Below are 23,376 nucleotides of genomic sequence, written 5' to 3' on the forward strand. Positions count from 1 at the left end.
AACCTCAGCAGTCTTGCTCAGCGGAATGTCACGCAGCCTTAAAGTTGTTTCAATCAAAAGCATTTTTCAGAGGTGGAGTGAATGCTACGTCAGATGGGAGATAATAATCAATACGAGTACAGCGTGGTTGTCACTCTGAACGGGACCCATCCCCTCCCACCCCAGGTTCTGAGGGGAATCAGGTCGGTGACGATGCCCTGAAACCTGGCAGGGGAGGGGCTGGGAGCAGGGCTTCGTGGTGGAGCCCCGGCCTTGCCTGTTCCCGGCCCGGGGTTCCATTCAGTGCTGCAAAAAACCCAAAGCAAGATAAAAAGCCAACAACAGAGACGCCCAGGGAATGCGGTCTCACTCTTGGGGCATCGCAGACCGCCTTGGAAGCGCTGTCCTCAGTGCAAGAAGCCAGTCAAGAGCCTCACACTGCACGATGCCATTTTGTCAGAACATGATTGTGGTGTGGGGCTGGAGGGGCTGGGGAGTGACAGCTACGGGGTCTCTTTGTCAGGTGATAAAATATTCTAAAATTGTACTTGTGCGACACGGAGAATTTACTGAAGACCACTGAGTGTGTACTTTGGTCTGTGAATTCTATCTCATTTAAGCTGCTACAGAAAAAAAAAAATCAGAGCGGTCATCTTGGGGGATGGAGACAGCCGTGATTTTCTTACCCTCTTTGGAGGTCTTCTAGGTTTCCAGGTGTGATTCTGTACGACTTGTAGCATGGAAACATCTAATAAACCCAAAAAACATTTTTAAAGGAGAAGCATGAATAATTAGGCTTTTACTAAAAACAGTGATGATGGAGCATCGTCTAGTCCGCTTCTGGAGAAGGCGGGGACTGGCTCCTGTCACCCTAGGATGCGGGGATGGGTCACCTATGCAAAGTGCCCAAGGGCCATTCTTGGTCGGGTCATGGAAAATGGAACACTGTTTGTCCTGGGTCTGCTAAGGGCAGGGTCTGGTCTCTGGGAAAGGTGGGGATGGCTAGGGGCAGTTTCTGGGGGAGTAGTCTAGGGTGCCGGGCTCCGGGAGTGCTGAATTAGAGAAAGCCATTGCTTTATAGCTTCCTGTAATTGCCGGCAGTAGATGAGCTGGGAGAGCCGCCCCCTCGGGTCTCTGCTGAGCAGAGGCCACAGGGCCCTTCCCTCCTGGTGGCTGCCTGGCCACCCGCCCTGGGCTTCGTGTAGAGTTGGCCTTTCTCACTGAAACCGAAATGCCGTTCTAACCCGAAGACTCCTTCCTTTCTTTAGAAGATGGGGAACTCCTACGCCGGGCAGCTGAAGGCCACGCGGTTCGAGGAGGTGCTGCACAACTCCATCGAGGCCTCCCTGCGCTCCAACAACCTGGTGCCCCGGCCCGTCTTCTCCCAGCTCTACCTGGAGGCCGAGCAGCAGCTCTCCTCCCTGGAAGGTAGGAGCCGTGCCTTCTTCTCTGCTGTGTTTCTGTTGTGCCTTAGTATTAGCGACAGAACGTGGAGCCCCTCTTGTGCCCTGTGTACGTGGAGAGTCTAGCAGCAAAGAGCTGAAGAGAGTTGCACACGAGTTCTTGCTGGGCTAACGCTGAGACACGCTTCAGCTATAAAGTTGCAGGAATGAAATGGTTGATGGGATTGATAGGGGAAAGGGAGAGGGCTGTGCTGGACGGTTCTGAAATGGGGCGCTTATTCCCTTGTTAGAGGGTTCGACAGTTCTGCTTTGATAAGCAGGGAATTTTAGCATGCAGTGGCCCTCTGCTACATGTATGTTTTTTTTTTTCTCTTCGTGTTGTGTCTTTGCCAAACAATCCAGGTAGTTTCTCCTTGTTACCGCAGGCTCAAGAGCCCTCTAGAAACTTTCAAAAGCCAAGAAGAGACCTTTACAAATTTATTATGTGCCAAGAATAAAGACATACATATCTTTAGGCCTGGGTGACTCTAGGGTTTGCTTAGCTATCCAGGAAACAAAATGGTTGTGTTTCTGTAGTGGCACATTTTCACGTGAACAGCAACCCCGCAGCAACCCCAGCGTGAGACGGCGCTCCACAAACCTCACGTAGCTCCTGAGGCGGGGGTGGGGGGCGGTGGGGGGGGCCGTGGATGAAAGCAGAAGTGAATCAACTGACTGAACCAGAAAGCCTGCAGTGTGCCAGGGCTTGTGCCGGGTGGGACTTGGTGTGTGTGAGTGTGAGTTTGTGTTGGGTGAGAGAGAGACGGGTGGGCATGGGGACAGTCGCTGTGGAGGTTGCACTAAAGAACGAGTCGTCAGGTGCTCACCTTGAGGGGCCTATCGCAGGGCTGTGTGACATCTCATAGCTGCCTCTCGGGTCACTGTTTAAAACGTGCTCAGTAAATTAACCTTGCAAATGGCACAGCTGAGGACCTAAAATGGCATGGCTAAGGACCTCAAAGAGCTGGTTCTGGGGCTAGGAAAAACCTTGGACTCACAGTTGCAAACTATGAATTACAAAAACCATAAGATCTTTGTTATTCATACAGAATCACATTCCTCTGGCATGTCCTGAAATCTTACTCTGATGTCGTGGAGAAATCTCTAGAAACCATCCTACACACCTTGTTTTTGGCCAGCCCAAAGACCTTTGTGAAATACGTATCCCACGCTCCTCCTTAACTACTCGTAGTAGTGCAAAGCTTTGTTGCTGATGTTAAATTAGTAATAGCAATAGCGATCCTAATTGGTGCATTTGGATCTAGAATGCATTTGCCTCCTGAAGTATTGAGTCCCAGGACCTGGGAAAAAGGAGGATGGGTTCACTGGACATTTAGAAGGAGTGCCCCAGCTCTGAAATGAAAAGGGGACAGCCAGGCCAGCGGGCAGATCTCCTTGTCAGGGGGCTGCTCTTGTGGGGACAGGGAGAGGAGCAGAAAGCCCCTGGGGGTCCCCGCCGGTTTTTCCTGTTGTTCAGGGATTTCTCCGTCTCCAGACCCTCTGTTTCTGTTCAGCATGTGGCACTTTTCAGGGACAGCTTCTCCTTCTCCTTGTAGTGCTGGGCATGGACCCCAGGGCCTTGCACAGGCTGGGCAAGTCTCTGTCACTGAGCCCCAGCCCCCAGGGACAGCCCTGAGGCTCACTTGGAGATTGGGGCTCAGCCTCCACGTTGGCATGCACGTCCCCCCCACCTCCCTGTGCTCTCCCCTGTCAGAAGCAGAGCCTTGCTTCTTGTTCTTCCAGTGCAGGAGTCGATGAGGGGTTGGCGGTGGGGGAGACTCTTCAGCTGAATGTCATTTAGCTTCTGCAAGGTCAACCTTGGCACCGACGGCCCACACGCCTTGTCTTGTTTTGTCTGTCTGTCTCTCCGTCAGGGTCGCTTATCTTATTGCTGGCCTTCCTCAGACAATGGCATTAGAGATGATTTTTATGACCCGGGTGCTGGTGTTCTAAACACCCCTGGGATGGGTTGACATTTATCTGTTTGTGAGGGCGATTTAGCAGGGGCCTTATTACTTCGAATTAGGGCTCCTACCCACCATCTCCGTCTGGGGGAAAACCCTTTTTACACATTATCCACTTTTTATAAAGAAACACTAACAAAAAAGACACCCCCGAGCACTATGGGATAAGTATTTATAAGTTAAACGGGATGCAGGTGAGCCCCGCAGTCCCTCCCGCGTGAAATGCCGTGGGGTTTCTTCTCCCAGAAAGAACGGAATTGAATGCAGACATTCCAGTGAATCAGCCGCCTGCTCCGTGGAGTCCGGGCGCCATGGGGCACTTGGGTCCCTGTGTTTTATTATCGCCATCCTAAGCCCTCAACCCTGTTGGTTTTGTCTGAAACCACTTTAGAGCTCATCCTGCCAGGAGCCCTCAGTAAATTCGTCAGGTCTGAAGCCACTTTAGAGCTCATCCTGCCAGGAGCCTTCAGTAAACATGTCAGGTTTAGTTAGTCTGCTGAGCCGGTGGCTCCTCACCCTGTGGCTGCCAGAGGGTCCCATCAAAGGCCCTGGAATGTCTGAGGGAGAGACCTTTGACCTATAATCCTGCTTTCTCACTGACGGGATTTGGAGCTGTTTCTTTGACCCTCTTAAGACCCTCCTCTCATTCTTCCTGAGTCTGCATTCTTGCTCTCAGCCTAGCAGCCATTCCTGCGGGCGGGCGGCCGGGCGGAGCCCTCGATGTTGTTTCAGGGGAGCTGGATTAAGGCTCCCAGGGTCTTCCTCCGCTTCCACTCTGAAGCTCAGGGGGCTCTGCCAGCCTCCAAGTCGCTGGAGAGCCGGCTCAGAGACAGCGTCCCATCGCAGGCCGACCCTGTGCCACCAGGTCCATGCGGGGCCTGAGCCTGGGACTGGATCTCTATCTGCTTCTCTTGCTCTTCCAGGGCTACCCCTTGTACAGACCCCCTCCACCTGTGTCCCTGGGCCGGGAAGGACCCAGGCACCAGGAATTCTTGCTGCATTTGCTACTGAGACCTTCCCAAGTCACAACTTCCATCTGCATAAAATGTTTGGCTGCCTCTGCCTCTCGACCCATAGGCAGCTTTAAAATGGTCCCACTGTGAGGTTATATTCCCAGACTCTGTTGTGGCCGAATCATGTCTGGACCCTTCTGTGCAGTTCTGTAGGCCACCACAGCTCAAAGTATCCCTAGGTTTCATCTGGTAACCACCTCATTTTAAAGATGCAGGGTCTGATGCGTAGAGAGGTTAAGTAACTGTCCTGTGGCCACACAGGCCACAGCAACCCAAGTACTGAGACTTAAGTTCCTAGGTTCCCAGTCTAATTGCTTTCTACACATGATTTCATTTATTAGCCTAAAACCGCTGGATGGATAGAGGGTCTAGAGCCAAGTAAGGAGAGACATGGTCACAAAGAAATAGCATAAAAGAGAGACAGAGAAACAAAAGGAGAAGAAACCGTATCCTAGTTTGGAATATTTAAAGGTTCATAATGACCCTCTTCCATGAAGAAATCTGTCTGCTGTCTACTCATGGCATTGAAAAATAGACATGTTGAGAGAGGTTTTTACCCAAAATGTTTCAATGAAAAGAAGTTGGAAGGATAAACTTCAAAGGCTTAAAAATTAGTTGGCTGGTGAGGAGCGACAGCATGCTCGGGGAGCGGCAGCCCTTTCCTGAGTCTGCGTCTGCGCCAGGCTTTTCTCTGGGCATCTGTAGTGCAGAGGGGAGTGAGCTCTGCCAGGTAGTGGTGAAATTTCCATCACCAGTTCTGGGCTCTGCTGCATTCCCCCTGAAATACTATTTCATGTGAAGAGTAGAGTCTCCTAAAGCCACCGCATGCCTGGTCTTGTTCTAGAATGTTCTGGAATGCCTCTTTTCCTGCCTAGGCATGTGACAAGTTTGGTCGTGTTTGCATTTCTCGCGCGGTACATGAGCATTCATCCCGTGGTGATAAATAAGCTGCTCCTTCGTGCCAGGTTAAGGGAGCTCACACTACTTATGTTTCCATAGTCTAAATAAGCAGTGCGGTTTAGCAGCAAGAACACGAGCTTAGGTATCAGACACCATGGGAACACTCGGGCTGTGCTGCTTAGCTGTTAAACAGCAGTGGGCTGATCATCGGATGCCCCGAGCCTCAGTTTCCTCACTTGTAAGAAGGTCTGCATGTTCCTTCATGGTTCCTCCCACACAAGTGTTTTTGGAATGCTTACCATGTATAGCCTCTGGGCTCAGTCCTCACCAAGCAATTGCTTTCGTATGAAAGCCAAGCACGTGTGCAGACGTGTGCAGCTGTGTCAGGTGGAAGAGGAGTGAACTTGAACTTTAAGCCCCAGGCCAGGCTCCCAGCCTTGTGTCTGCAGCCTGACCGTGGGTGGGGTTTCCCGTCCCTAGAAGCTTGGCTTTTCCTTCTGGTGAAGGCTCACCTGGCCCGGCTCTGAGTGTTAGTAAGGACTGGTGAGTTCTGAGGCCACCAGGATTGTTGAGTGCAGTAGGTGACACGTGGCACTCCTCGGATTAGTCCCCCAGGTCCTGTAGCGATGTGATCCCGAGGCTCCGGGGCGATGAAAGGCCCCGCAGGAAGCAGCTGCCTCACACAACTTGGCTCTTCTTTCCCATGTGCAGGTGGCAGTCGCGTGGACAATGAGGAAGAAGAGGAAGAGGGGGAAGGAGGACCAGACCCCAATGGTCCCCCCAATCCCTACCAGCTGCCCCCTGCACCCGAAGGCTGCTGCACCACGGATGGTAAGGCTCTGCCTCCCCTGGACAGCGCCCTGTCCACTGCCCAGAACCTGGAGCTGGGCCGTTCCAGGCCACAGGAGTCTCTTTGGCTACCCTGTGCCCCTGTGAGCTGTGCCTGGTCAGCCCGGGCTGCAGGACAGTGAGTCGGCTCACAGCCCCTCAGCCCAGCCTCTCCAGACAGCCTCCACCTGGAGAATGGCTGGGGTCCCAGCAATCCATTTTTCTGGGTTGTTTTTTCAAAGACTAGAATACTTTGCCTGCTCAGGCCTGCGTGTCCAGCATACTTAACTCAGAACTGTTTAGTAGGAATCATTTTCCATGTCTGTGAGGACGTCACTGTTGAACAAGTAGACAAATGTTACCCTAGGAATTCCTAAGGTGAAATCAGCAGGGGTATTCCCATCTTGCTGCTGCAGATCTGAGGCCAGGAGATGCTGAGTGGGGTGGCATCTAGGCCCCGGGTAAAGGCTTCCACTCTGCATTCGGACAGGCTTGCTACCCTCTTCTGGCTCTGCCACTCACTGTTGGACAACTTCTCTGTGACTGCATTCATCTCTACTGTCACTGTGTCAGCAAAGGGGAGTCAGTGATTACTTAATCGGCAAATGAACTATTATTGAGCCCTTGCTGTGGGAATTCAGACATAAATGATCTAAGAGCTCGCTGCTGGTCAGCACCACTGAGCTAATGCTGCATTGGGGGCAAGCTGCCCTGCGTGGGGGCAGAGGAAAGGTTCCGAATGCAGGTAGCGAGTCTGGGGGGGCTCCCTGGAGGAGGCAGTCCTTTATCTGGGCTTCGGAAGATTAGTAGGAGTTAGCCAGGAGATAGGGTGGGAGGATCTGGGAGATTCCCCAGGGATGAAACAGAGTGTGCAGAGCTTACAGGAAGTGCAGACCATTTAGCCTGAGGGATGGTGGGGTTGGGCTTAGAGAAGTGATCAGACCTGGTTGTGGCGGCCCCATGTAGCCCACTGGGAGCCTGGACTTGACCCGGAGCAAGGTCACCGCCAGCAGGGGCAGGCCTGGTCTCCCTCTGCAGAGCGACTCTGGGAGTGGAGAGGTCAGGATGGTGGCTGTCCATGAGTTAGGACATTGTCCTCTGGGTGACAGGAGAGGGTGATGAGCCCTCCAGGGGTCACAGGAGAGGTCTTCCCAGAGTCAACTCTCTGAGTCCTGTGCCACCATGGCCACCTTCCGAGTGGAGGAGGGAAGCTCCCCGGCTTGGGCACAGCCTGCTCCTCTCCAGCAGGAGACCACCTTGGCGGGAAGCCCGGAGCCCCTTGAACTGCTGCATGGTCTGTGGGAAGGCCGCCGGCTCTGGGTCCTCCTGTCGGGGGGTGGTGATGGCAGCAGGAGGTTGGCCGGGGTCCCTATCCAGAGCAAGGCCCTGGAGGGCCAGGGCCAGATCAACCCCAGCTGCTTCCTCTTCTTTATTTTTGGTTCACATAGTTTTGGAGATTCAGTTTTGAATAGGAAATAGACTTTCAGGTTCTGAAACAAAGGTTCCAAAGAGACAGAGGACAGTCTCTCTGGTCCTGAGCCCTCTGTGTGTCCAGGCTCCGGGTTCCCTCCAACAGGAGCTGGGGAGCCCAGGTCCCACTTCCTCCCAGGCCTGGCCACCCCTCACCCTGTTGAGGGCAGCAGGCAAGACTATCCATTGCTCTCAACTGCTTATGACTTCGTCTCGTCTCCGTCTTTCTTTGTCCTTATTTGCTTGAATTTCTTCCTGTTGAGCTTCGTCTTCATATTCATGGGCATTACCTGGTGACCTCTGATAGACAGTGAATTCCACCAGCGTCAGGAATAGGCAAGGTCATCGTGTTGTCCTCAGAGCTGATGAATTGGGAATTCTAGCCTAGAGGGGAGGGCCGTTCCTGAGAAGACCCGCGGGGACCCCGGCTTTTTGCTTCTGGTTCTGGGGTGTCCTGGGCAGTGTGTGAGCTCATCCACCCTCCCAGGGTTCTGCCAGGCCGGGAAGGACCTGCGCCTCGTCTCCATGTCCAGCGAGCCCGTCGACGTCCCCGCAGGCTTCCTGCTGGTGGGGGCCAAGTCCCCCAGCCTGCCGGACCATCTCCTGGTGTGTGCGGTTGACAAGCGGTTCTTGCCGGACGACAATGGCCACAACGCTCTGCTGGGTGAGTTCCTCTCTGCCCCTGTGTGTGGCTCTGGCGGTGTGGGGTGGGGCAGGGACCAAGGAGGCCTTGGCTGGTGGCCGCCGTGGTGGTGGGGGGCTGTCTTGGATGTCAGATGACTCTGATGATGCCTTTTGGTAGGTGATTTCTTTGTGGCCGGGTTAAAAGTAGGATTTACTTAAAATGTGACAACCTCCCTATGGGAAGGCCACCATTAAAAACATTTTTTTTCTATTTGTTGTTTTTAGTCCTACGTGACAGCAGAATGTATTTTGACGTAGCGTCCATGCATGGAATCTAGCCTCCCCTTCTGTGGTTGTACGTATTCTTATCTGAACCCGGGAGAGTTAGGTCCGATTCATTCCACTGTCTTTAAGGCCACCATTCAGTATCGAGTTTATCACGTTTGTCCTTCCAGTGCCCCTTGTCAGCAGTGGTCACGACCCTGTCCTTGACACTTTCAGAAACCAGCTGACAGGAGGTGGGAGACCGAAGCGGAGCTCAGGTTCTTGCCTTCAGGAGGCAGGCGTCTTGATTAGCTGCTGTCCCTCCATCGGTCCTCAGCCTTGGAAGTGGCCTTTATTGTCCCAGTTTTGTAGAACCTGGCCCGGTTCACTCACTTGCCCAGGGCACATGGGGAAAGGAGACAAAGCCAGCCCCAGACTCACGCTTTCCTGGCTCCAAGTCCGGCCCTTAACTGCCCCTGGCCCGGGCTTGGTGGGGCAGCTCTCGTCTGGGGCTCGCCCTCCTCTAGGCTTCAATCTTTGGGATACTCCCTGGCCCGCTGAGCTCCTGTCTGACCTCAGTGTGGAGCTGGGGCGAGGCCTCCCCACACCTGGCTTCTGCTTGTCCATTGACGTCACTGTGCTCTCGCTGTGTGCCAGGTCCCCTCTGCTTCCTCCCTGATGGGGAGTGAAGTCGGGGGAGATCCGAGGTTTGGGCTGAGACCTAGAGATCTGGGTTCTAGTCCTGAGTCTGACCACAGGTGGCCTCTGGGCCTTGTGTCCTTGTCCACGAGAGGGTGGGGGGTTTTCACATGTGTTCCTGGAGGGCCTTTGCCCGTCTGTCCTTGCCCTGTGTCCTTGGGTCTGGCCCTTCACCTGGCCGGAGTCTCCTTTGGAGGTGAGCTGAGCGTGGAAAGCTTGGTGAGGATCTACCTTCAGGTGGAGCCGCAGAGCAGTCTTCATGGTAGAAGTGAGTTTGAGTGTGGAACTTATGGGCCTCACAACTTCTCCCTTATTTCCCACACGTATCAGCCTTTGAAACCTCTGGTTTTATGTTTGATGTGGCCCCATGGCTGGGGAGGTCACCGTGTTTCTGAGGTGTTTATTGAGCCTGCTGTGGGTGGAGCTGTGCGAGGAGTGAAGGATGGAGAGGGAGACAGTCGGGATCACCTGGGGAGCACTCAGGAGGCAGCACCACCTGGGGACGGTGACAGTGACAAGAGAGCTCAAGTTTCAGCCAGCCATCCTTAGTAGTTCTTTACACCAGGAATAATCTCAGGAAAGTCACTCTACCCAAGAAGCTGATTGAACCTCGGGCTGCGTTTGCTTCACGAGGTGGCGGGGTGCACACGTGGCGGGGAGATGGCGCCCCACCCCACCTTGGCGTTTGATGTGCTTGCAGCTGGGGATCTGTCTGCATTCCACCACTTTGTGCTTGAGAGAATTTCCAGGGTAGTAAACCCAGGAGGTTCTGCCTCTGGAGCTGGAGGCGGGGATCTCCTGGCTCCTCCAGGGGTGGGCGAGTGCCCAGGAAGTGGATCTTTGTTAATTGCCTGCAAAAAGCCATGCAGGAGGGTCGCAAGGCTGGTGGTAATAACCCACACTTTCCCTCTTTGGAAACCGCAGGGCTCTCAGCTTGCACACTTCCTACTGTTAGGTTTCCTGCAGTTAACCCCAATGCTGCAAGGGGAGGGGGTCCCCAAGCCCCCAGGGCTGGTTCAGTGCTTTTTAGTGACCTATAAAGCGGAGGCCGCGGTGGGCTATCTAGAGGAAGCTATTGTGTCAGGAGTGTCTTGCTTCAGTGACTTTGAGTCCACGGAGGATTTTATCTGAATGCTGAGAGGTAAAATCCAGGGTGTCTTCCAGGTTTTTTTCTAGTCATTCACCTAAATTAGCCGATAGCTTAGAGGTAAGAGAAGAAAACGTGTCTTGCTAGAATCTTCATTTCATACATAGAAGGAAATGAATTCTTTGTTCAGTTAGTAGGTAAGTAATTAAGCAAGTATTTATTGAATTTTTAACCTCAGATTTAGGGCTGGCCTTTCTGCTCTGCCTAGGGCCACGTGGGACCCCGCCCTTCTCTTCTGAACTCCCAGAGTGGGGGGAGACTCAGGCAAATGGAGAACCAGCTCCGAGGTCCAGGACAAACCAACAGGTCACCAGGTCTTAGAGCCTGTCTTTGTGTGGGGTCTCATAGAGGGCTGTGGTACTGTTGAAGGTCATGGGGGTGTTGAAGGTCACACATAAGCTGGTGATGGGAAACGTGTTTCAGAGGAGGTGGGGTTTGAGCTGGGCCCTGAGAATAATAGGAGCAGCTAAATGCTAATTGCAGCTAGTGTTTATCCAGGATTTATCCTGGTTAGAAACTGTTCCAAGTAGGTTAACATAAAGTGAGGTGGCTCATTCAAATCTAGGGTTAATATGAAGCAGTGAAGGCTCAGACAGGTTGACTGACAGGCTTAGGGTCACCCAGGCTGTAACTGGCAGATCCTGAACTTGAATCCCTCCATCTGGTCCTAGTGCTCACATCCTAGGGGATGAAGGCTATCTGGGTCCGAGGGAACCATGTTATGAAGAACTTGGCATGCTGGAGAGACGGCTAGAGCTCCCCGTGCCCAGAGCGTGGCTCACAGGCAGAGGCTGGAGCTGGAGCTGGGGGTTTTAGTTGGGTTCTGCTTGGAAACGGTGATTTGAAGGAAGACTGTTCAAATTGCAGCAGTGGAGAGAGGAGTGGGTCAGCAAAACGTGCCCTTTCCCTGCAACAGTGACCGGTGCTGTGTGATTCAGAACTCTGCCTCCTCCCCCCTCCAGGGTGACTTTAAAGTAAATCCCAGACACCCGAGCTTGCACTTGACACTTGAAGTGCTCTTCCCACATGAATTCTTGGGGGAGGTGGCTTAGCAGAGTGCTAGTCCCAGCCCAGCACTTCCTGTCTGTACCTGTGGGCTCCTCTCTGAGCCTGGAGTCCCTCATCTATGAAGTGGAGACACTACCATGAACTGCAGTTTAGGGGGGCTTCCTGAGGGTCTGAAGAGAAGGTGTATCATGTCAAGTGCTTAGTGCAGCAGGGTGAGCCCTTGTCGTATAGTATTCAGATGAGGAAATTAAATCTCAGAGATGATCATTAACTTGCCCAGAGCCACAGGCCTCAAGTCAAAAATTGAACCCAGGCCCCTCTGACTTCCAATTTGTGCAAGGTCCACTGTGAGAGAGGGAGCAGAGGCCCAGGAGCAGCACTGCGTTCTGTGTCCTGTCCTACGCCTGCTGGCATCCGTTTAGGATGTGCCTGTTAGACAGACGCAGGAGGACCCCACCATGCGGTGCGGCTGGGGAGTGGGGAGTACCAGGAGATCTGTTTGCAGAGCCCCCTGTGGTGCAGTACTTGGCAGGAACAGTCCCCCTATCTGGAGGTCAGCCCCCAGCAGGAACCTCCAGCCCTTGGGTTCTCCAGTTTTGCGTGGGGTTTGCTTTCTGTACTGACTGGGGTCAGTTCAGCTGAGCGTCCTGTGTGCTGAAGAGGAGTGGCCAGGACGCCTTGGCTCTCTGCACATCAGTTCCCTGTCCCATAAAAAACAAGTAAATATGGAATACAGTGGTTTAATGTCCTGGTGCCTTGTCTGTTTGTGCTGGTGCTGGGGGATAGGATGGTGGAGGGTGGGTTGCCTGGAGCTGGCCTACGGCCAGGCTGAGAAATTTGTCCTCATTCCTAAGGCCTTTTGAGGAACATTACATTAACTTAAAACAGGCAGACCAGAGACTCTGATGGGAATGTCTTATTGGCTGTGGAGTGTTTTAACCTTCACTCCCTGGGAGTACTGGGACCTAGCCCAAGGCCCAGGGAGACTAAGGGCAGAGCTGTGCAGAGACACACGCATCTGCTGTCTAAGATGTTCTGTGACCTTTGTAGACGTGTCAGCCAGATAACAGGACAGAATAAATCTGTCTCAGCTCCAGGGTCTCCCCTAGCGGAGGACCTTGGACTCATAGAAACCAGACGTCTCAGTGGGTAGAGCAAGGTCCTGTGGTAGTTCAAGGAGGGACAGGTCAGAGAGGAGTCTCCCACCGACCCGCACTTTCACGAGTGCAGTTCCAGGGGGCTTCAGAGTTCGTGAAGGTCTTTTCACACTCGCGCTCTGGACACTAACCATTCACATGAGGAGGTTCCCGTCATCACACTGCCCAGAGGCCTGACCAGAGTGTCAGAGCCCATGGGAATGTCCGTCACCTCCCGGAAAGGCCTGTCCAGCCAGGCAGGAGGATGCTGACACCACAGATGGCCACCTTCCTGTGGAGTGCCTTCATTTGATGGCGGGAATCCCAGGGTCCCCCCTGTGCATCATGGGGCTCTCTGATTCTTTTTGGCAACTCGTTGGCTCAGCTCCAGTCCAGGATGGGTGCTAGGACCCAGGAGGTCTCCACTGTATCCAGGCTCAGTTGGCTAATTGCTTGGAGATTCTGTACCTGGCCAGTGCCAAGGGAGTGAAGCTGTTACTCACTCCATCCCCGAAGAGGGTTGAGTGGGACTGTTCTTCTTCTTCAGAGTTTGCTCCACAGATAGGTTTCATATATGCCCTTCAGCTAGGCATGGTGGCTCATGTCTACATTGCCAGTGACTTGGGAGGCTGGGGCAGGAGGCTTGCGAGTTTGAGGCCAGCCTGGCAACTTACTGAGACCTTGTCTCAAAATAAAAACAAAGAACTGGAGATGTAGCTCAGTTGTAGAGTGCCCCCGTAACTAAAACACACACACACACACACACACACACACACACACACACACACACTCTTCCAAGCTTGCCAGGCCCATGTCCCCACTCCCGGGCGAGGTCTTCTCACCCTTCCATTTGAGTCATGGCCGCCTTGGCCCCTGGGCTGGTCTGACATGGTCGGGCCTTTGCCTCTTGGCATTCTCTGGCTGGTGGTACAGATGTGAATATTCTGGTTTTGATGAACCAGGTGTCATTTGAAGAGGACATTAGAGGTAAGTGGGAGAGGCTCACGGCTCATTCCCCCCCCCCCAGGTTTCTCTGGGAACTGCGTGGGCTGTGGAAAGAAGGGCTTCTGCTACTTCACGGACTTCTCCAATCACATAAACCTGAAGCTGACCACCCAGCCCAAGAAGCAGAAGCACCTGAAGTACTACCTGGTCCGCAATGCCCAGGGCACGCTGACCAAGGGACCTTTGATCTGCTGGAAGGGCTCAGGTGAGGAGTTTGGCTCTGGAGGGAGTGCTGGGTGCTGGGAGTCCCCAGTGGGCCACGGTGCCTGTCGGTGTGAAGGGCTGCCGTCGGGTGACACAGAGCACCTTTGCACTGCAGGTGTCTACTGTAGTGACAGACTAAGTGCATGGGACATTGACAAGTGACAAAGGGCCACTCTGTACTGTGCTCTTTGTGGCAAGTGTTTGGGGCAGTGGTTCTCAACTGGGGTGATTTTGGTCCCAGGTGAGGTTTGGCAGCACCTGCAGACATTTCTGATCATGACTGGAGGTGCTCCTGGCTCCCGGGCGGGGAGTGACCAGGGTGCTGCTGGACCTCCTGCGGTGCTTAGGACAGCCACCAGCCCGAAGGATGCTGAGGCTGGGGAACCCTGATCGAGAGCCAGCTTGGCTTGATCAGTGCCACCCCCCTACACCCCAAAGACCAGATATTGTTGCTGGTCCCCCAGGACCTGATGGCCCAGCTTCCTGAAGCTTCATGAGAGGGCTCCACTGTGGCCCTCTTGGCCTCCCCTGCACCCCTAGTGTCCAGTCAGCTTTGAGGGGGAGAGCAGAGGGGCTGGGTGTGCTGAGGCCTGCCCTGGGTGGACAGGTGTGTCCTGGAGGGCCTCTCCGGCGGGATGGTCAGGAGAGCTGTCCTTTTGTCCCTCACTGGTTCCTTGCTTCTGGTCTTCTGCAGTCTCCCTGGCAGGTTCTGCGAGCAGCAGGAAGAGGCTTTTCGAGTGGGCGTCTCTGGGCGCCCCTCCCCCCCACTCTCTAGTCCCGTCTTCTTAGTTTATTTGATGACTATTTCTTGAGCTCCTACCATGTGCCAGGCAGTTTCCTGGCCCTGTGGACGAAGCGGATCTCCTCTTTGTGAGCCCAGCCCACCGTCTCTGACTGCTTGCTGCCATGTGATACACGTTAGATTTGTGGCTGGGAGTAGCCCTTCCAGCAGGGGACGGCTGGGAAACTGATCACTCCTCTACCTTTGAGTAATGGTTCCTCTTGGGCCTCTGGGCAGGGATCAGATGGGGCGGTTGACTTCTCTGCCTGTCCCACCTGTGTGCTGTTGCGCCCGCTCCTGACGGTCCGAGTCGTCCCTTGGCGTGGACCGTGGTGGAGGACCGTCCTCTGCCACACCCTCTCACCCCAGCTCTGCGCTGAAGCAAAGGCCAGCCTCGTGCTGTGGCATCTCTTATCGATGTCTGCACATCCCGCTCTCCTGGTTGACACCTTCCAGTCCAGGAAATCGCTTCCTAAATGTTGGAAAGGAGCAGGCTGGTTTCACACGGGCTTCTTGTTCCTAGAATTCAGAAGCCGGCAGAGCTCCACTGGGACTTGCTCCAGCTCTCTCTTCCCGCCGCTGGAGAGCTCGGGGCCTCTGGCTGCCTTCCCCAGTGAGTCCGTTCCTGGGACGAACCCCGGCGTCCTGATGGGAGCCCAACAGGCAGGTGAGGCGGTGGAGGAGTGCCCCAGGTGCCAAGACCCCAGGCCTCACGTGTCTCCTCGAGCCTGTTCACTCTGGAGTCCACCATCTGCAAAATAAATGGAGGGTGGGCTCCCATGTGGCCTCCCCCCCACCATGTCATGTGTCATTTTGAATTGGTAATCTGTAATTTTCTGCCCTTTGATGTGTAATGTGATCCCTTGGTGGTGGGGTCAGATCCCTCTGCACCCCCGATTCGCAGCCCAGGACTCAGCACGTAACAGGTGCCAAGTCCGCGGCGGAGCTGCCTCTCTGGGAGGAGCAGAGGAGCCCAGGTGGCTGCCACTTACCGTGTGCTGGTTGTGCTCCAATCTGCATGCGTCTCATCCAACCCTGGCAAGCGCCCCGTGAGCAGCTCAGTGACTGGGAAACCCAGACTCATGGTCGCTTGCCTAGGACCTCACAGGCGGAGGCAGCTGAGACTTGACAGCAGCCATTTCTATTTCCTGTGTTTGGCACTTGGCCACCCTCCACAGACCTTCCAAACAGGATGGCTGTTATCCAGAGAGACCCGCCTTCTCCAGGATGCTGGAAGGTCACTGGTTGTCTTCCTGGGCGGGGAAGTGCCCTTCTGCTGAGGCCCTGGGCCTAGTCCACATGGCAGCTGCTGAGGGCCTTGCTGCCTCCCTGTGCCCGTGTGCCCAACCCCTCTGTACCTGGACTGAGGAGTCTTCTGTTTCTGCACCTGAGCACCTGGGCCTACATTCTAGCCTGCCACCTTCTGCTGAATGACTTGCAGTAGCTCACTGAAGCCCTTGGGTCTTCTGTTTCCTCATCTGTAATGTTGGGGACACCCTTCCTGTCTAGTTTGCAGGGTGATTATGAGAACTGAGGTCACAGTGAGAGTGGGCATGCCCAGTGCCCGCTTCGTGCCAGGCTCTCTTCCACCTGCATCCCAGCCACTCACTCAGGTCCTCTGCAGGGAGTGCCGTGGGCTGCTGCTGTCACCACCCTGGCTCATGGAGAGCACCTGGAAGTAGGGCAGGTTGAGTCAGTGGCCCAGGTCTCCCAGCTCGTGAGGGACAGCCTGAGTTCAGCCCCAGGCCGCCTGGCTTCAGAACCCTGCTGTTAGCCCCTGACGGGCAGCTGTGCCCACAGGAAAGACTCAGCACTGCTCCTGGCTCCAGAGCCTCCCAGAGCGTTCTGGAGACTTGCACAACTCGACAGTACAGTCAGGCAGGCGCAGGAGGCCTGAACCCATGGTGGTCCCCAGAACTGTCCCAAGACATGGGGAGCCCAGGACCCACAGCAGATCAGACCCGGGAGGCTGCAAACCCAGCGCCTTTCTCCAGGGGAGGAAAGGAAGGTGGAAGGAGGTGGAGCTGTCAGGCGAGGCCCTGGAGTCTGGGGGCCACTGGCCGCTCATGTTCCCTGGGTCTCCTTTCACCCAGTCGGTGTCCGCTTCTCACCAGCAGGAGCGTGCCTGCGTGTGGGCACGTGCTCCTGTCCTGTCGGCGAGGCAGGCTCGCCCGTCAGGAATCCCCACCTCTAGGGCTAGGGATGCGGCTGGGTGTGGAGCTCCCCTGCAGGAGCGAGGCCCTGGGCTCCCTCCCCCGCACCACCCACACGCAAAATAAAAACGAATGAAGGATAACAATTAAAATTCTGACCTCCTGGTGGGTCTGGCCAGTACCAAGGCAGTTTACAAAAGTGGAAGAAAACCATTTCCTGCTTGTGTCGCCCACAGCACATCCTGGGGACTGACCCTTCTCCCTCCTTTCTCTGCTCCAGGACCAGCCCCCGACCACCCCTCGCTGACCTCAGCCTCGGGCCCAGCTGTCTTCAACGGCAAAGATTCCCCCAAGCACCAGCAACTGGCCAAGAGCAGCCTGTCAGCCCCGCCGCGGCCCTCGGCCCTAGGTAGTGCTCGTCCAGGGCTCCCGGGGTCCAGGACAGCGGGGACAAAGGAGACTCAGAGCTGAGGCTGCTGAGCCTCCCGGAGTCCCGTGTTGCTCGGAGGAGCATCAGGCCAGGTTGGCGGTGCCTCCTGTATCTGGGGTCTGTGCTGGGCCCTGGAGCTATGTGAGAGTCACACGTGGGAGACGTCGTGTGTGCCGAGGAGCAGTGAGACCCTCATGGTGACAGGGACTGGCCCCTCTCTTGGACCACACATGGAGGGCTGTGGAATTTTGGAGAAATGGGGGCAGTGGTGTTGACAAAGGTTCTGGATCTGGATTTAAACCCAGCTCTGTGGCCTGCTAGTCAGAGGATGGGGACCTCAGGAGGGTCAGCTGGGGGAGCTGCTGTGACCCCTCACACACCTGCAGCTCCCTGGGGTACCAGCTGCCATCCACACCAGTGTGTCACAGAGGCTGTCACTGCCACCACCTAGAGGTGGAGGAGGTGACAGCTGAGCTGCCTCCGAGTTGGGAGCCTTCTTTGCAGATGGCGCTGGAGGAAGCGGGCTGAGGTGGAGGTGGGCGAGAGGAGGCAGCCAAGGGCCGAGCAGACCCGGGGAAGGTCATGGGCCCGTGCTCTCCCCAAGTGCTTCTCCAGAGCCACCACCTCACAAGCCTGTCCCCTCTGTCCTTCCTCCTTCATGCACACAGCTAAGGGGAGGTGAGGATCTCAGGCGTCCAGGTGGAAAGGCCTGAGGAAGCCTCCAGCCCCACACGGACTGAGGAGGAGACTGAGGTCCAGAGAGGCAGGCCTGGGCTGGAGTCCATCGCCACTGTGGCAGGGAGGACAGCCCTGATGTGATCCTGTGGATGTCCTAACCTTCCCTGAGGGAGCAAATGTATTTTCTGAGTTGAGTCTGGGGCTCCTGTCCTGACCAGGGCATCTGTTCCAGAGCCTGAAACGTAGGAGGAGCCCCAGCCTGGCTCCCGCCCTCATCCTGCGGCTGTTCTCCTCCAGGTGCTGAATTCAGAGTGGCCAAGGCCCCGGAGGTGGCTCCATCTTGTAGCTGAGATCTGTGGGTGCCCATCCTCCACCCCACACAGGGGGACCAGGGCCTCCCTGGGCCTGGAACCCTGTGCCCTTGGCTTTGGGAAGCCAGCCGGGAGAGTTGCCTTCTTGGCTAGAATGAAGGAACTTTCCAGGGCCGTACTCCGTGGAGGGGTGTGGGAAACGTAGATCCCCAAATCCCTATGGGCCTAAGCCCTTCTGGAACCTGTCGACAGCCAGACTGTTGAGCCTCATTTCCCGTGATGGCCGCCCTCCTGCCCACACCCTGCTTGCTGCTGCCTCTCCTCTGTCCTCTCCCTGCCCTTCCCCCCAGTCAGCTGTGGATGTGGGCCAGTGGCTCTCCAGGACCAGAGGTTCCTAAGAGCTGAGTGATTATCCTTCGCCATTTCCAGAGATGGGCTGGGCGGGTGCCGAATGTCCCGCAAGGAGCGTCTTGCAGTAAGAGTTGCCTCCCTCAGAGGCCAGATAGTGGCCCTTTCTTCAGAGATGGTGTAAGACATCGTTGGCCCATGCCGTACCAGTGGTCACTCCGGGTGATGTTTTGAAAGGGCTTATGGGCTTAGAGTCAGCTTGGAGTCATTTAGGGTTAAGCTTCCCAAAGTGGGGGAGTTCTCAGGGCTTCCACTCCAGGGCTCAGTCCAGGCCCCTTGTGCAGTGCTGAGGACCTGGCCACTAGGTTGGGTGGGAGCCCTTTCACTGTGTCCAGGATGGATGTGGGGAGGCGGCCCTGCCTTAGGCAGGATGATGAAGGAGCCCACTGGTCTTAAAGCTCTTTGTAAGCAAAGTACTTCATGTTTTTAACTTTTATTTTTAGTTGTGGATGGACACATTACCTTTATTTTATTTAGTTAGTATTTGAATGTGGTGCTGGGGATCGAACCCAGTGCCGTACACACGCTCGGCAAGCGCTCTACCGCTGAGCCCCGGCCCCAGCGCTGCTTTTAACTTTTTACTCAGTTCATTTTATTATGTTTTGATCAGTCTAAAGAAGAGGTAGAAATATTTTGGGGTTACTCCCAAGAGACCCTGAAGCAGTCATTCTCAAATCACAGGGGCTTCAGAGTACCTGGGAGGCGGCCCAGGTGCCCTCTCTCACCGTCACTTCCACAGCTGTAACTCACAGAGAGGCTCGCGAGGGGCAGTTCTAAGGAACCTCACCAGGGCCAGTGTGACTCCTTCTCAGGTGAAACTGAGAATCAGGCTCCCAGGTGGCTCATCTCCACCCTGGCTGCAGGTTAGACTCTGCGGGGAGTTCCTAGTCAGGATGCCTGGGCTCCCTGTCCTGAACTGGGGGAAAGGGAGTTTGCAAAGTTCTCAGGTGAGTTTAATGGGTATTTAGGACTGATTGAGACCAGGAGCTCTGAATGTAGGGGACATTTTGTGTCAGATTGTTCAAGAAACTCTGACAACCCAATCTGGATATTTTGAATCCTTCACATACATAGCTTGAGTCATGAATATGCTGCTACCTGGAGTGGGCAGGAATGACTCATGAGCTGCAGTGGGTCCAGCTTCCCTCCTGGATTTTTCCCCATCTGAAATTCGTTTTCTAGGCTCCCTGCCTGGGGTGGGGGTTGGGTAGGCGTTAGTCATCGGTGGATCAATACTGCCCTCGAGTGGTGATAGTGCAGTGGTGCATTGAATGCTGCAGTTGATTGCTGGTCTACAAACATCCAACTCTTCAAAAATATGTTGCAATCTATATAACAATGATGGCAGTGATGATGAGGATGGTGGTGGCCACCATTTATTGAGCCCCAATCTTCTAGGTATACAAAGTACATTGCCTATATTCTCTTTAGTCCTGATTGAATCGCTTTTCAGAGTAGGTTTTATTATCCTGTTTTAATGATGAAAGAGTTGAGGTCAGAGATAAAGCTTAAACACATGCACAACTTTAGTGTGGAACATTTATAAAAAATGAAAGGATGTTGCCTTTCACCTAGATACTTCCCTAGATACTTAGAATCTATTTTAAAACTGTGATTGTCTTTCTCCAAAGTTCCTCCACCAAAATACTAAATAAATGTTCTCCAAACCAGAAGACAGTTGTATTGAGGCTCATTTCTGATGACAGCCTAATCCATGCTCTGAATATTGTCTAGGTATCTTGCCAAACTCCGGGCCCCCCAAAAAACGCCACAAAGGGTGGTCTCCAGAATCTCCATCAGCTACAGATGGCGGCTACTCTCAGAGTAGCGGGAACAGAGCTAAGTATGGTAGGTGACCTGCCTTGCCAAAGCCCAGCTCTTGGGCACCCCTGGTGGTGTTGCTCCTGTGGTGTGTACGTGCCCACTGTGTGTGGCCTTGGGGAGCAGGTTCCAGGGAGACACACGTTGGCACGGCAAAAGGATTTCTTACTCATATGTTAGCTGTTTAACCAGGCCCAGGGTCCTGGAGAGCAGCCCTGATTCCAGGGAGGTCTGAAAGGTGGCTTCTGTGCCACTCACTGGATGTGGAAGAGGAGGGGACCGGGTCATTTGGAGGGGGAGGGTGGTGCTGATGTGGGTATGGGTCAGTGGGCATTTTTGTTCGCCGGCCGACGTGGGGCTGGTTGGGTATGCCACCTCATCTGATGCATCTTCCTTACCCTCTTGGCATATTCCTAGAGGGTGCAGGTGTGTCCTGTGTGCCTCAGGCTGGCTTGGTGGGACCAGCCTCAGTCTCCTTTCCCGTTGTGGCCTCTGGAGAACCAGTGTCGGTCCCTGACAACTTGCTGAAGATATGCAAGGCCAAGCCGGTGATATTTAAAGGCAAGTACAGCCGCGCACCCAGCTGTGGAGGTGGGAGGCTGGAAGAAGCCACCAGAGTCAGGCAAAAGTGTGACCTGATTCCACACGTGTCCTCCGGAGACAAGCCTAACAGGGCCATGAAAGAAGGAAGCAGCCAGCTCCCAGGCTCCCCGATCACATGCCAGGGATTTCAGAGCTCGTCGGCTTTCCACAGGGGGCCCAAGCCCCGGGTCTCACTCACGACAGCCCTATGGTCGCTTGTTCATGTGTCCTTCCCCAGCTCAGCTCCCCGGAGGCCCCACAGTGCGAGTACCAGGGACCAGGAGAGGGACAGATGTATCCCTTGCTTCAGGGAGCGCTGGTCTGTGGCTGGTCCTGTGGTCACCCAGAGCCATTGGGGTTTTTTTTTTTTAGTACGCAACTGACTCTGACTGGGCAAGGACAGCCCTGGGCACCACTGTACAGATCTGATCTGTTCCACGCCGTGGCTGACGTATGCTACAGGAAGTAGATTTTTGACTTCCTCAAGGAAACCCCTTTCCAGTGAAGTCTGAGACCTTGAAATGGGAAACTGTGTGAGGATTTAGGGGGTCTCACTTGCTGATGGTGCCCCAAGGGCAGTGTGCCGCATGTAGTTGAGCGCGCGGGTGTGTGCACGCGCGCACACACACACACACACACACACACACACACACACATACACGTGCGCGCGCACGCAGGGCCTTGGGTACATTTGGTTTACTAACAAAAGGCTCTTCTTCTTTTTTTTCCCCCTAAAACAAAGAAATATCCACCCCTCCAAAAAAAACCACCCAAAAACCAAGAACAAAAAAAGGACATGAAATTGAGGAAGTGGGGTACAAATCTGGGCTGAGGACTGGGCAGGAGGCAGGGCCTGTGGTTAGGGTGCTTCCCCTGGCCCCGCTGGCTCACTGGCCAGCGTTCGGCTGATGTGTGTGTGCAGTTGGCGCTGAGAACACGGTGCTAGGTGAGGCTGGGGGCTCAGAGGTGTGGCAGAGCTTCCCCCACCTGAGCCAGCAGCCCCAGAGAGGGGATCCCCGCGACACTTAAGGGTCTCGGAGTGCGGCCTCTTTTTCCTCTCCTACGCTCGGCCCTCCACTGCCTCTGTCTAAGCTGCGGCCCTCCCTGGGAAGCGCTTGCTCCTGGACTCCTGACTCCTATCCAAACCCCAGCAGCTTCAAGGCCCAGCGGGCTCCCACGGCAGCTTTTCTGAGCCTCTTTTGGGACAGATGTCACATCCTTTTATGGTAACTCTTTACCTGGTCTCTAATAAGCCACCAGGTGAGCATGGTGACCCACCTGTGTTCCCTGTCCAGTGACCCAGCACCACCCAGGGGCTCATCAGAGCTGTGCATTGGAGGTCCACCCCCTGAGAACTAGGCCCAAATTCTGAAACGGAAACCTGGTGGGGCTTGGCAAGCGTTGCTCCGAGACGTGACGTGTGACTCTGGAGCCTGGCACAAGACCTGTGACGAGGACCTGGTGGGATTCAATGACTGTCAAGACGGGGAAACTTCCGGGTGCCAGAGACCACACCCATTTACGCTTGGTTCCCATTTACGTCAGCCACCCCACGAGCACCCATGTCTCCACCCCACTTTATAGATGGGGAGACCCAGGCTTAGAGAGGTGAGCTGCACACACAGGGTCACGACACCGTGATGGTGAAGAGGAGCTTGGACCCTGCTGGGCAGTTCTGCCCCTGAGAGTTGACATCAGAATGACGTTAGCGGAAGCCTTGGTCAAGGGCTGTCAGTTTCCCGGGACAGTGACATGTTCTCCTAACTCAGCTGGCCAGAGAGGCCCTGGGTGCCAGGAAGGCAAGGACGGGCAAGCAGCACCCACCAGAGACCCAGCAGGGCAGCAAGTGAGGTGCCCCAAGGTCACTGCCGAGGAGTGACGTCCTGGTCACTGCTGCTGGCTCTGGGGGAGCTGCTCCTCTCTGTGCTTGGACTAAATGAACAGGCGAGTGGTTGGTCATCAGAGGTCATGACTGTCGTCCTAGGTTCCAGGAGGGCAGAGCAGGATGGAAAGGGGCACTTGGGAGACCCGGGGCAGCTCCCTAGTCCACCTCGCTCTGTGACCCCGCGTGAGTGGAGCCATAGCTCGCTTGAGGCCAGTTGCCAGGTGGCTGCTGTCTCTTTCCTAGGCCACGGGAACTTCCCTTACCTCTGCGGGAACCTGAGCGACGTGGTGGTCAGCCCCCTGTTGTACACCTGCTACCAGAATTCCCAGTCCATCTCCAGGGCGTACGAACAGTGCGGAGCCTCCAGCATCCAGCCCATCTCGGAGGAGATGCAGCTTCTGCTCACCGTCTACTACCTCGTCCAGCTGGGTGAGCCCCCTCTGCCATCGACTCACCACTCAGGGGTGACTGCTAGGGAGGAGCTGCCGGCCGGAGGGGCGGGAGAGAGCTGGAAGAGACCGTTCTCAGCCATTCACCTGCTGTTCTAGGCACAGAGGCAGCAGGAGATAAGACACGCGGCCCTAGGGGTGTTCCCATCTAGTGGGAGGGAGAAAGAAGCAGTGGGAATCGGGGAAGGCAGGCGT

At 55.1% G+C, this 23,376-nt stretch overlaps 1 protein-coding gene across 4 annotated transcripts in view; it reads left to right on the plus strand.

Annotated features, from left to right (window-relative positions):
* The first annotated feature begins 1,250 nt into the window (after positions 1–1,250).
* Greb1 (growth regulating estrogen receptor binding 1) overlaps positions 1,251–23,376 on the plus strand; it is a 61,897-nt gene continuing 39,771 nt past the window's right edge. For all 4 annotated transcript variants that reach the window (XM_026406081.2, XM_026406151.2, XM_077791962.1 and 1 more), the window contains exons 1-9: positions 1,251–1,407; positions 6,010–6,129; positions 8,084–8,260; positions 13,502–13,684; positions 14,988–15,131; positions 16,898–17,026; positions 20,179–20,292; positions 20,683–20,826; positions 22,976–23,161. In XM_026406081.2, the coding sequence (XP_026261866.2) occupies positions 1,251–1,407; positions 6,010–6,129; positions 8,084–8,260; positions 13,502–13,684; positions 14,988–15,131; positions 16,898–17,026; positions 20,179–20,292; positions 20,683–20,826; positions 22,976–23,161 (1,354 nt within the window). The remainder of the gene's footprint in view (positions 1,408–6,009; positions 6,130–8,083; positions 8,261–13,501; positions 13,685–14,987; positions 15,132–16,897; positions 17,027–20,178; positions 20,293–20,682; positions 20,827–22,975; positions 23,162–23,376) is intronic.

This window comes from Urocitellus parryii, chromosome 12 (genome assembly GCF_045843805.1).
Source record: "Urocitellus parryii isolate mUroPar1 chromosome 12, mUroPar1.hap1, whole genome shotgun sequence".
Taxonomy (NCBI): Eukaryota; Metazoa; Chordata; class Mammalia; order Rodentia; family Sciuridae; genus Urocitellus; species Urocitellus parryii.